Genomic DNA, 12,986 nt, shown 5'->3' with positions numbered 1-12,986 from the left:
CTAAGCTAACCATCGCCGAGTGTTAACAAGGTTGTCATCTAACCCTCAGTAAAAATAATGTTTCCCAGAATAATGAAGTTGACCTATTACAGAAGGTTGCTGCTTGCTTGAATGTGACTGTGGATATTGAGCGCTCTGTCATCACCATGCCTGTAGAAAAAGGTGGTGGCCTTAATGTGACCGTGGATTTTGACGACTCTACTGATGATGAGTCTGCGCCAAGGAAAGCTATCCCACTTCAGACACCATATGTTACAAAACGTGTTGGTAATTACTAAGACAATGTATAAGATGGCTTGAGTCGCAATAACATATATTTACATGCTTTTATTTACAGAAAAATTGTGAAAAATTAAAATGACACAGACGTCCAGTCCAAAATTAGAAAGGTATCTTAAAATAATGAAACACAATAAATCAAAGAAGTCATCATATGCTACTATTTTTAACAATTAAAGCCCTAACAATTACTTTTTAATGTATAAGAAATTATTGTCACCCATGCTCATGCATGGTATGGTCCAATTCACAGCACCTGTTTTGAATAATTGAGCCTCTATTTAACACTAGAACCGCCTTCAACTGTCAGGTAATTGCAGTGCGTGACCGTGTTTTTGAATGTGTTGTCCTGAGTTTTACCATATGCCTTATGCAAATAGTTTGTATCGAAATAAAAATGTGTCTGAGAGAGCAGTGGTTTTGTTGTTGAAAAACATTTATATAAAAATATGTATTACATTTTATAGATGGCGCAAATGATCATATCATGATTGAAAAACCGCAAGGATTCTATGCTCTGGTCTTCCAAAAACCCTCCTACCATAGATCTGCTGGATGCCTCGCAGGTCGTCATCTGGCAGTTGGAAATTCTCCGTCTCCATCCACTGGTAAAAGGGAGCCATGATGGCCAGTGGGTTGTTGGAGTGCTCTAAACCAAGGGCGTGGCCCAGCTCATGGACTGCAACCAGGAAGAGGTCGTTACCTGTGTGTATATGATGAAGCAAAGACATGAGGTAAGGGGAAATAAAAAAGATGCAAATTTCATTTTGACACTTAAAATCTAGTAAGATATTAAAAATAATACTTGAGTAAATGTTCTTAGTTACATTCCACCCCAGCTGAAGGCCACAGTCAGCAGATATTCCCAATAAATCCATGTAGTCAATGGATAACAATGGCTGTCCATTGTTCTCTCCCAGTTATGATGTCAAAGAACATCTCAGTGGATCTGGCATATCATTCACACACACAGGAATGCAAATGATTGCTGATATGAAGCAACATACATTTCCAACATATCTAACCAATCAAGGGATGTCATTGTCCACCGCCACACAGCTGTGACACACTGACCCCTGCATCAACTTCCTCTCGACATGAAAGTCTTCTTACAGACTTTCTTTTTTGAGAAAAGTAAAACCACAGTTAAAAATTCACCAAAAATAAGTTGATCTCTAAAGTGAATCCAAACATATTTAGGTGCTTCCCCTGTGTGAATACCATTTTGTTTCCTGTGCATGCTCTTTGTGAACTTTACATTTGCTGGCCATTTTGTCTGGCGTGATGCTGATTGGTCGGATTTGTGCTAGTTACGTCATGTTGTTAGGGGGGGGATTGGGACTCGTGGAAGTCACTGCTGTGTGTCATGCAAGGGAATGGGAGATGCTCTGAATGCCTGTCCTTGAGCTTCCCCTCACACACACACACACACACACACAAAGGAACACACACAGGAGGATACACACAGTTCATCTCCCCTACGATCTATAATTTCAGAGTCACATGAATGTTCTCATGGTGGTCTAAGGCTGCAGATCACACTCAAGGAGAGAAAGCAGCAGAGGGCAACACAGAGTGCTAGAGATAGCTGAGTGGATAAAGAGGCCTTTGTGTGGTAACTGTGACAACTGTTCAAAACTTCAAAGTCTTGGCAAAGTTAGAAGTTCAGCCAATGAGACTACTGCTATTTCTGACTACCTTGTACACTAAAACAGACATTTTGTCATCCTTATTTCAACTCTGAAGCGTTGTTCACTTGTTCCTATGAAGGACATTAAAGCAGACCCCTGACAACCAAAGTGCACTCCTTTGTGCCAGTGACTTACTCACATTAGTCTCATCTGACCGCACAGAAAAACACAAGCTCCTGGGCTTTTATCGCTACGGGCCTGCGGTGTTGTTTCCGTGCAAGGTGGCTTTGAGTGTGTGTGTCAGCAAGTCACAGCGAGCAGCTGATTAATCACACCGTGCATTATAAGGTTCACTCCGAAAATGTTCGTCCTAAAAGCATTGTTCTTCACTAACCCGTGAAACTGAGGTCAAGGATAGGGAAACCCCGTAACTGCAAAGAGTGGACTGAATGGGTTTCAGGCTTTTACAGTCAATCTGTCGTATACATTTTTTATGTGGAACTATTGATCCCTAAGCTAAAGTGTGTGTCTGTTTGACCCCACCCAAAAGGAGGTCAGAGGTCAAAGCTGATTCTGTTTCAAGGACACTTGAGCAGAGCTGATGTATAAGGCTTTAACATGGCTCTGCAACTCTCACTATATATTAAAGAAGACAGTATATGAGCACTCGTTTTCACCCTCTGTCTGAAACCAGAGCCCAGTCTGCTGTCATTGGTTAGCTGGCCGGCTCAGTTGTGATTGGTTAACCGTTTAAGGATGTCACGTACAATGTGTTGGAGAGCTAGCCAATAGAAGAGTGAGTGTTACATAGTGATGTCACTATGTTACAGAAGTAAACAAAGGAGTCCAATGGAGGCGTTTGAGGCGGGGGGTGGGGGAGGTGGGAGAGAAACTCCCTCTGGAGGGAAAACAGGGAGACGGAAAACCCCGAAAAGCATAACAGGGCCTCTTTAAGAAAATCAATACCAAACAAGGATTTTTGATGAAGTCTGCAGAATATCGTTTGTAGACTGGTGCTTTTCTGCAGTAACACAGTACTTTATTCAGATATTTTCACATATGTTGCCTTAATTTGCCAAATATTGCACGATTTGGATATTGCACATTTCCATTTTGTGATTTCGATAAGATGTCTATTAATTGTGCAGCTCTAGCTAGAAACGTATATACTGCCTTAAATAATGAACTGAATGAATTGTCGCTGTGTCAGCTCTCAATGTTGACTCTCTTGACTGTATTGTGCAATATCTCTCCAACAGCCAATTGCTGGATCAATCTGCATGAGTTATGCTGGAAGGGAAATCTGAAAATTCAAATTGAACAAAGAGTAAGGGCTGTTTCAGCAACAGTGCGATTTGTAGGAAGTAAACATGCTGAAGCTGAAAGAAGATTGCATCTGCAAAAAGTTTGACTAATTAGACATGTGTCCAACTGAAGTCAGACAAGATTGTAATTTGGTTGTACTCTGCTGTTGAGCTGCGTAAGTAGCGTGGTGCAACAAAGGGACCAGTCCTTCCAAGTGGAACACACTCCCACTTACTGTGGCATTCCACTGTCCCTGTGATCTGTCCAGCTACACATCCCACACACAGCTGATCACACAGATACACACACACACAACGTTTAGCAGTCTGCTGTGTCTATGGATAACAGGGGAGGAAAGCCTATTGTCACTCAAATCCCTCTCTGGTGAGCAGGGTTAATGAGTGCACAGCAAGGAAACAGACTCTTCTAAAAGGTTCTTCAAAATGAATACATTTTCTTAATCCTCACTTTTGCAAAGAGTTGTAATTGTGTATAGGGTTCATTTTAAGTTAAATGTATAGGTTAAGCATGAAGCATCCATAGGTCAAGGCAATGATTTCAGCAGCAATATTCCCCGTAAGCACAAAAGTACAATTTATAATGTCTTAGTTGAGCCAACTCTAGTTATGTGTTTAGGACAGCTGTTTATTTTACAATCAGGGGAAGCTCGCTACTGTAATGAAAAAGGGTTAGGGTTAGTTATTGGATTTCTAACACAACACGAAATGAGAGCATTATAATCGTTTTATCTCTATTTTCTTATTATTATAAGCCAAAATTGTAATTGAAAATAAAATGTGATAAATCCACCAGCACTAAAACCCTTCAACATAACTATTGGGCTCCAAACAGCTCATCAGCTGAAATGATTAAGGGCCTAATAACCTGTATCCTCATTTCTACCAAAGAAAGAAGGTAATGACTCCCTCCTCACTCAATAAAAGGCTTCATAACACAGCGAGCGGTATGTGAGCAGCTGCACACATAAAAAAACACGTCCAACACACCAACTAACATTTTGCGGCAAAACATCCACCCAACTGAAGCATCAGACGGTGCTTCCTAAAAGCCTCTCCGAGACGTTTGTTGTAGAATACGATTTTGTTCCTTGTTTATCTACATTTGGCCAAACAATAGAAATGATACTGACAGTAAGCGTTTACCTTGTACGTTATGGTTTCCTATGGTCCATGGTTCATCGGAGTCAAAGTGTGTGTCCCCGCCCATTCCAGGTCCAGGGAAGTAGGCGTGAGCTAGGAAGCCTCCCTCCCCATCAAAAGGAGAGCTGTCTCCATGGAAACCCGAAGCGAAAAAGATCATAATGTCGGGCTCCTTGCGGCGTCCATATTTGATCTCCTGGTAGGGGATTTCGTCAAAGGTCAATGGGGTCACCTGCTGCCAGACTTTAAACGCCCGACGGATGGCTTCGTATGAGTTATACTCTCCAATCTTGGGAGTGTAGTTCTGGATACTGTGGTAAAAAGAGAGGAAGAGGGAAACATTTTTTAAAGTTTAACAGTTACCGGTTTGATTTTCTTTACAAACAGAAGGTGTTTATGTTACCTGTAAGTGAGGTGGCTCTTGTTCCATCTATGCCCCGTGAGGGCGTAGCGTTTCCGCCGCACGTTGGTTTTGATCGGGCCTCCAAACTTGTCAGGCACACCACAGCGGGGTCTCCTCATGGCACTAAAGGAGCAAGCAAGAAATGCGTGTCAAATCAAATCAAATCAAATCAAGATTTATTTATATAGCACATTTTTAAACGATTTTTGGTCGAATCAATGTTTTATCGTGCATTTATCGTCACAGCACAAACAGTGACATTTAGACTAGATGAAATCAAGCAAGGCACCAATCACAACTCTTATCACCCGCTAAGCTACTTCTAAAGTTTGTCTCCTATTTCAATAAACACACACCCTTTCCTTTCCTAACATCTATCCATTCCCTGTCCTACCTCATTTGAACCCACAGCCCTACATCCCTCCATTCCTTCTCCCATTCATCCCTTCCTCCCCACAATCCTTTGACTCTTCATCCCTTCCTCCCCACATCTCTGCAACACTTCATTCTTCCTTACAGCCCTTCATCTTCATTCCTTCCATCCTTCTGCTATTAATAATGTCTTGCCTACATCCCTTCATCCCTATCACTTCGTCCCACATCCCTTCCTCTCTTCCTCCATTCACCCTTCCATCCATTCACCCCTTCACCTCCTACATGACTTCATCCCTCATTCTTTAGTCCACTCTTTCACACCATCCCTTCATTCCCTACTCCTGTCTTTTTCCTTATGTTATGTTTTTCTATTTAATCTGGTATAATCATACTTTTTGTCTCAATCCAGGGATCGTCTGGGGGCTTGTACCCCCCACCCTGAGTCTCCCTCTGCCTGGACTTCAGTTTGTCCTCCAGAGCAGCCCTATAGACGAAATCACTTGTCCTTCTTCACCTCTTTCTACTTACATGACATTTCTCTAAATCTTTAACATGCTGTTGAGACGTGGTCGTTGCTTTAAGGGACTGGTCCATATTATCTTGAGAGTTGGTGTAAGTTTTAACATACAAAAAACATTCCAGTTAATCCAGGCTAACCTGACTGTTTGTTGGTCCATCTGTCCAGTGACCTGCAGGCTGTAGAAGCGCTGCATGTCGCTGATCGCATTGGACAGGATCTGAGCCGATCGCATGGTGGACATCTGTCTGCTGGCCTGGGGCAGGTAACCGTACATCTTCAGCCATGACTGGAGACAGGAAGAAAAACATATAAGGAGACTTTTAGAAATATCCTTTTGGTTGGCTGCAATGCACAGGAAGTGGCCATCATCAACAATTAAATTGCCAAAAGCTTACGCTACACAGACATGACACTATCTCAGAAAATAAACTTTCATCATTATGAACACGGATAGTTTTATGAGCATTAGGGCGATCTATGTCAGGATTTTGAATTGTTTTTTTATGGAAGCCCATTTCTGCCAAAGGGATGGAGAAAGACACATTTAACTTAAAATAATGACTTTTGTTCTTTAAAATTAGAAGCTTTCATAAATGATGAGTAGATATTATTGAGAAATTGTGTTAAAATAATTACCTTGAATCTCAAAATAATGACTTTCATATCTCGAAAAAATTAGAAGCTTTCATAAGTCATCATTTAAAAAAAAGTGTTTCTGTAATTTGACATACTACGTTATTATTTGTACAACGTTTCTAACCATAATGTCTTACATTAACTTTTTGTTTCATCACAGGGCTAAGAGTATTTTCATTGTTTTCTTATCTGTATTTTTTTACTGGCAGAAATATCCTTCCACAGTCAGGCACAGCAGATACCAGCTTTTGTAACATGATGATATGACAGAGATTTGACTTGGTACTCAGAAGGCAGGCAGGACATTAGTTTCAGAGCTGAATGTGAGCCCTGTGAGCCCTACCTCATCTGGTTCTCTGGGAGCATGTAAGTGGGGGGTGGGTGTTAATGACAGACTTGATGGAGAAAAAGTGATATTTGAGCTAATCACAGATGACGCAAAGTCTATCCCACCTGTTAAGAAGAAACCTAATATCACACGCACTCACACACGGGCAACCACTTGCATACTGGGTAGTCTGGGATACTAGATACGCCCACACATGGACACCCTATCCATGGTGGTGCAGGGAATGTAAAAGGGAGTGTCACATAAAGCAGTGTGGGTATCTGTGTGTGCATTTGTCAAATATACGCCCATCTTACACAATGAAAAATACTGCTTGTTATCTGTGTTTACTTATCCACTCCTTAAAAACACCAACAATCTTTCAGTCTTTCTCCCTCTTACACATATACTCAGCGCACATCTTATAAAAACTGTAAATAATAAGAGCTCTAGTCATGTAGAAGTGCCACCCACCACATTTCTTATTGTAGGAGGTACCCCCCCAGACGATAAGTTGTATTTGCTGTAAGTGTGTCCTGAAGAAACAAAATGTCCCTACAGTCCAACCAATCCCTGGAAGTGTCATCTAATGTCAACACAACTACAATATGAATATGTTATAAAGGCAAAGCTGTGGAACTGTGCTCTGTTTTAAAAACACACATTGATAAGAGGAGTTGAAATGATCATCACAGAGCTACTGACGTTAAAAACACCAGCTTGAATCACTAACTGAGCCGGTTGTTTCTGTAAAAGATGCACTCAGTTTGTAGTAAACACAAGTAACTCACAGATACACTGGCCAACAGGAGGTCAAGGGAGGTAAACACATAGTGTTTGAGCCCTCAGGCTTTGGAGCTACTGGCCAAAGGAGCTCAAAGCTTCCAAACCCTTTTCATTGTTCTGTTATATCTCCAAACAATAAAGGCAGGCTTCTATGTGCTGAGCTTTTATATATCTCCTCTTCAGGTTGATCATCATCATTATTATTATTTATATATATGGTATTACCTTCTAGTATGCCATTATTAAACAATGCACAATCATAAACTAAACACTTGTTTTATTGAATACATATTACATTACATGTCACTTGTTAGACTCTTTTATCCAAAGCGACTTACATACTCAATACTGTGGACAATCCCCACAGGAGCAATTTGGGGTGAAGTGTCTCAGGGACACAACGACATCGTGGGTGTTTCTCAATCGCGAGTAAAGCTGCTTCAGAGCCACTATTTCAAGCATACTACGTCATCGAGTGCCGCCGAAGTACTGTTCCAATCTCCAGCAGACTTGGAAATCTACCGAGCCCGGCGTACTCCGTTTGGAGAAATATCGAGGCTGCACATGAATAGACGCCGCGGTCTTAAAATCCCCACAATGCTTTGCGCACGGACCAATTTCCCCAAATCTGTGGCGGAAGATGTAAGGCGGGGCCTACCATATGACGCACACCTGCACACTTGCTCGCCTGTTCCACTCTTTGTTTTCCGAATGGCAGGAAGTATTCTTGCCTCGCTTCTGAAGCAAGATGCTCGACAGACATGTGCTACCAAGCAAGCGTACTCGCGATTGAGAAACACCCGCTGACTGCAGTGGGGTTTGAACCTGTGACCCCCTGATCCCAACACCAAGGCTCTATCCACTGCGCCACACGCCTCCCACATATGTTATGTCAACCTATACCCCTATTTATTATCACTGGGCATTCTTAAATGTTGTTATACTACTCGATATTTACGTAAATACTTCATTTAAGTCACTTTAGCTCCTGTTAGTTAATTTAGTAACTGTATATAAATGTTTTTCTGTCCCTTTTCTATATTCTTTTGTCCTATAGTTATTATTGTAAATCTATTATGTTTAACACCTCACTACACTTCGTCAATCTTTTACATATCTCTTATTATTGAACATTGAGACGCACTTATGTACAATATTGTCAAGCATTTAAGTGTTACATCATTTGAATTGTTTCTTATTTCCTTTGCAGAAAGAAATGAGAAAAACTCTTAATGTTATGCAGTGTTTCCCACAGAATTTGATTCTATTTGTGGGCCCCCCCCCCCGGCAAGAAAATGTATGGGAAACACTGTTATGTATGCTATGTATGCATTATTCCCTCTCTGTTTCTCATCTTCAATGTTTCTCTTTCTTGCAGATGCAGCTCTGTGAATGAGTGTGTAGGAGAGGGTAAACTGGACGTGACCCTGACCCACCTCTGCCTTTAGATAAGGAAGCTCACACACACACACACACACACACACACACACACACACACACACACACACACACACACACACACACACACACACACACACACACACACACACACACACACACACACACACACACACACACACACACACACACACACACACACACACACACACACACACACACACACACACACACACACACACACACACACACACACACACACACACACACACACACACACCCTAACACAAACTTCCTGAAACACTATCTTAATACTCTCTCACGAACAGGCACAGAAGCTAGAAAACAGGTGGCAGGGTTCACAAAAAACCTCTGTTCATCGCACGAAACGTAATCATACATGTAGTCAAGACAACACAAACATCACAACAGTATACCAGGCTAACATTAACTCAACACAAAACACTGGTTGATAAGCGCCCCGCCCCTCCAGTTTCTGTTGTTATGCCTAAAGAAGTTTTCCATTCTTGCCCGGCATAAAATGCACGTAACAATGATAGCTGTGGCAGATTAACCATTCTGAACTTTAATTAATGTTTGACCACAGGTCATTCATTTCAGGCAGAGGCGAACAGAGTTATTTCTATGTTAGTTAAGATAGTTTTGGTCTGACAGACATGGCCAAAAACAGGCTTCTTCTCTAATTTCTACCGTCACCTCACCAGCACTTGAATTGAAAAATGAAAATAAAAATGTTTTAGCTTGAAGCTCTTGGAGCGACAGCAAAAAAAGGCAGAAAAAAGTTGCTGGTTGCGGTGGACCCATGTGCTCAGTCCTCAGTGAAAACAACTAAAGTACGCTGTCACTCAGAAATAGGCAGTATTTGGACACAGGCAACGTGGTGGACTCTGTACCTGGTTATATTTGCAATGCTAGGAGTGGACAATCACTGTAAAAGGGAGGGTTTCAGTCAATGGTCAAATAATGAAATCTTACCAAATAATGTAATCACAGCAGCTGTATGAAAATGTAATCGAATAACAAAAATGTTACAATTCCACTAGGATAGATTTAACAAACATGTCCCCAAAAGACAGAAAATCTTTAAAGAGCTGATTAGTAATAAGCAGTATTGATTGTAGATTCATGTCAGCTAATGTACTTCATATTTCATACTGCGTAAAGATAAAAACAAAGCACTCGCTGAAATGCACCCGCTAACGGTCATCCAACCAAAGCAGTTTAAAATTGTTATAGAGAGCTGCAGTCAGGACGTATTTTTGAAGGCCAACCCAGAAGTTAGCATTGCAACGGCTCCCTTGACAAAAAGCAATGTGTCTTTCCATTGGAATGTGAAAAATGACAGAATGTAAGTGTTACGACTCCCTCCACTCCACTAGGGGTCTCTGTGTGTGTTCTCTGCTTGCTGGCTCTTAATTTGTGTTTCAGGTGATCCAAGTCATCAGCCTGTGAATAAGTGAAATCTGGTTGTTTGGGAGGAATAGACGAGTGTGGTGAGTAGGCTGTTTGCTTTTTTTGTTTGGATAATGTTAGCAGCCGTTATAACGCCTAAAACAAAGAGTTGTGTGTTGTGTCGCAAAGCTGGTTGTGATGGTTATTTTGTGGTAGAGTTTTGGTTGTCCTGTGTAAAATCTCCAGCAAACACACGTTTATGATACATACACATTTGGTTGTTTAAGTATCACAGGAAAATCTCCACATATTAATCCGACTATGATTTTTTTTTTTTTTTTTTTTTTTTTTTTTTTTTTTTTTTTTTTTTTTTTTTTTTTTTTTTTATTGAACATTTTTTTAAACATACAAAAGCTCGGTGAGGATATCATCAACTTATCAACATAAGTTCAAGACACTCATTCACAATAAGACAAAAAAACATAACTAATACATCCAGTAAGAGCCAGGGGGAAAGAAAAAAGCATAAAGGCACAAAAACATTTAAGAGGCATTAAGCTTACTTAAAATAATAACCATTTGGAAATGTCATTGCAAATCTTTATAGTCAGGTTACAAGATTGTATTTTTCTAAGGGACAGAAAAAAGGACTTGAACTCATTTATGAAACAGGGAAAGGAGGGCTTGCCTCCTCTCCATTTACTACAATGTAAATGGTATTTACCCAAAATAATAATTATATTTACCAAATCAGAAATGGGAGAGTCCAAATTATCAATATAATATAAAATGTGATATATTTTGAAGGCCGGAATATTTGTTAATTTAAGTAACAACCAATCTCTCACATTCGACCAAAACAATTCAGAAAAGGGGCAAGAGAAAAATAAATGTTCCAACGATTCATCAGATAAATTACAAAAGGAACATGGTTCCACTTCAAATTTAAATCTTGAATTTAAAAAAGTAGAAACCGGGTAGATTTTATGAACAATTTTAAAATGAGTTTCTTTTGCTTTAGGGGAAATAGGCCATTTTATAAAATCAGATAGAGCTTTTTCCATTACAGATAAAGTGTCTAAATCGGTCACTTGAGGAAATAAGCCTCTGTTAAAATTGTGAAAAATGTGGGATTTCAGGGAAGCATTAATAGATTTGTTATTCTTAAGAGTATCGCCAATAATTTCCAAATTAGGTAAAACTGATACAACATTTGAGTACAGTAAAGTATTATGAATCATTCCAATAAGTGGTACAGGAATTGCTTTACAGATTTTGTTATAATCTTTAGCAGTACACGTTATATTGTATTTCGTTGAAAAGGCCAAAAAATCTAGCAGTTTACCATTGCAATCTAGTAAATCTCTAACAAACAAAATACCCCTCTCATACCAATCACTCCTAAACAAGGATTTTCTGTTTATGATAATCACTCTATTGTTCCATAACGTAGATCCATGAGGAGAAAAATTGTGGGTAAATATCATCTTCCAATAATGAAGTATCTGCTTATGAAAATTTGACAATTTGGTCGGAATCTTATTAACCTCAAAATCACATTTTAAAAGAAAATCAAACCCTCCTAGACGTTTAAATATGGCCTTTGGAATATGGAACCACATGGATTCTGGCTGGGACAAAAAGGCTTTCAACCATTTTATTTTAATTGTTCCAGTCATCGATTCAAAGTCTAAAGCTTTAATTCCGCCTTTATCATATTCTTTAACAAGCTGTGACTTTTTAATGTAGTGAGTTTTATTTCTCCACAAGAATTGGAAAATAATTGAGTTGGCTTTTTTTATATTAGCCGAAGAGACAAAACATGAGTGGCATGGATAAATAAGTTTAGATATACCTTCTGCTTTAGTAAGAAGAACTCTGCCAAAAATAGTAAGATCTCTAGTTAACCAACGACTGAGAGATTTCTTCATATCTGTGATACGGTTACAAATATTAAGATCTTCTCTCCTGATATAATTTTTAGATAATGTTATTCCCAAATATTTCACCTCAGGTACCACTCTAATAGAGTCAATAGTGGAATCATCACATGAATGGATAGGGAGTAATTCACATTTTGAAAGATTAAGAGATAACCCTGATGCTTTTGAAAAAATTGAAATTGTGTTAAGAGTTTCCTTTACCATAGATTTATTCTTTAGGAAAATGGATGTGTCATCCGCAAATTGACTAATTTTGAACTCTTTGTCAAAGAGGGTAATGCCTAATATTTTGTGATTCTTTATAATAAGCGTTGTTAATACTTGGGTGGTCAGAATAAATAATTTGGGGGAAATAGGACAACCCTGTCGAATACCACGTAAAACCTTAAACCTAGGGCTCATTCCAGGGTTCAAAGATACAGAACTATAAATGTCCGAGTAGAGCATCCTAATTATGTTGCAGAAATGTTCACCAAAACCCAGAAATGTCAGAGTTTCCATTAAAAAGGAATGTTCAACAGTATCAAAAGCCTTGTAAAAATCCAGAAATAGTACGAGACCTTCAGTATCAATAAACTCCTGGTAATCAAGCATATCCAATATCAGTCTGGTATGGTTATGAATACTTCTGCCCTTTATAAAGGCTGATTGACATTCATCTATTAGTTGATTCAGACCCGAGTTTAACCTGTTAGCATAAACATGTGCTAAAAGTTTGTAATCATTACATAACAGGGTAATAGGTCTCCAATTATCCAACAAAAGATTATTTTTATTTGGTTTTGGAATTAAGGTAATAAGGCCATGTT

General features: G+C 39.5%; 1 protein-coding gene across 1 annotated transcript in view; it reads right to left on the bottom strand.

Annotated features, from left to right (window-relative positions):
* Positions 1-12,986, bottom strand: part of mmp15b (matrix metallopeptidase 15b) — a 42,147-nt gene that overhangs the window by 22,316 nt on the left and 6,845 nt on the right. Inside the window, exons 2-5 of the mRNA XM_034116587.1 lie at positions 5,811-5,959; positions 4,779-4,901; positions 4,379-4,686; positions 821-982 (exon numbers count right to left, since the gene is read on the bottom strand). Of these exons, the coding sequence (XP_033972478.1) occupies positions 821-982; positions 4,379-4,686; positions 4,779-4,901; positions 5,811-5,959 (742 nt within the window). The remainder of the gene's footprint in view (positions 1-820; positions 983-4,378; positions 4,687-4,778; positions 4,902-5,810; positions 5,960-12,986) is intronic.

This window comes from Trematomus bernacchii, unplaced genomic scaffold, assembly GCF_902827165.1.
Source record: "Trematomus bernacchii unplaced genomic scaffold, fTreBer1.1, whole genome shotgun sequence".
Lineage (NCBI taxonomy): Eukaryota > Metazoa > Chordata > Actinopteri > Perciformes > Nototheniidae > Trematomus > Trematomus bernacchii.
The sequence above is the reverse complement of the archived record's forward strand: the minus strand, read 5'-3'. Positions and strand labels throughout refer to the sequence as shown.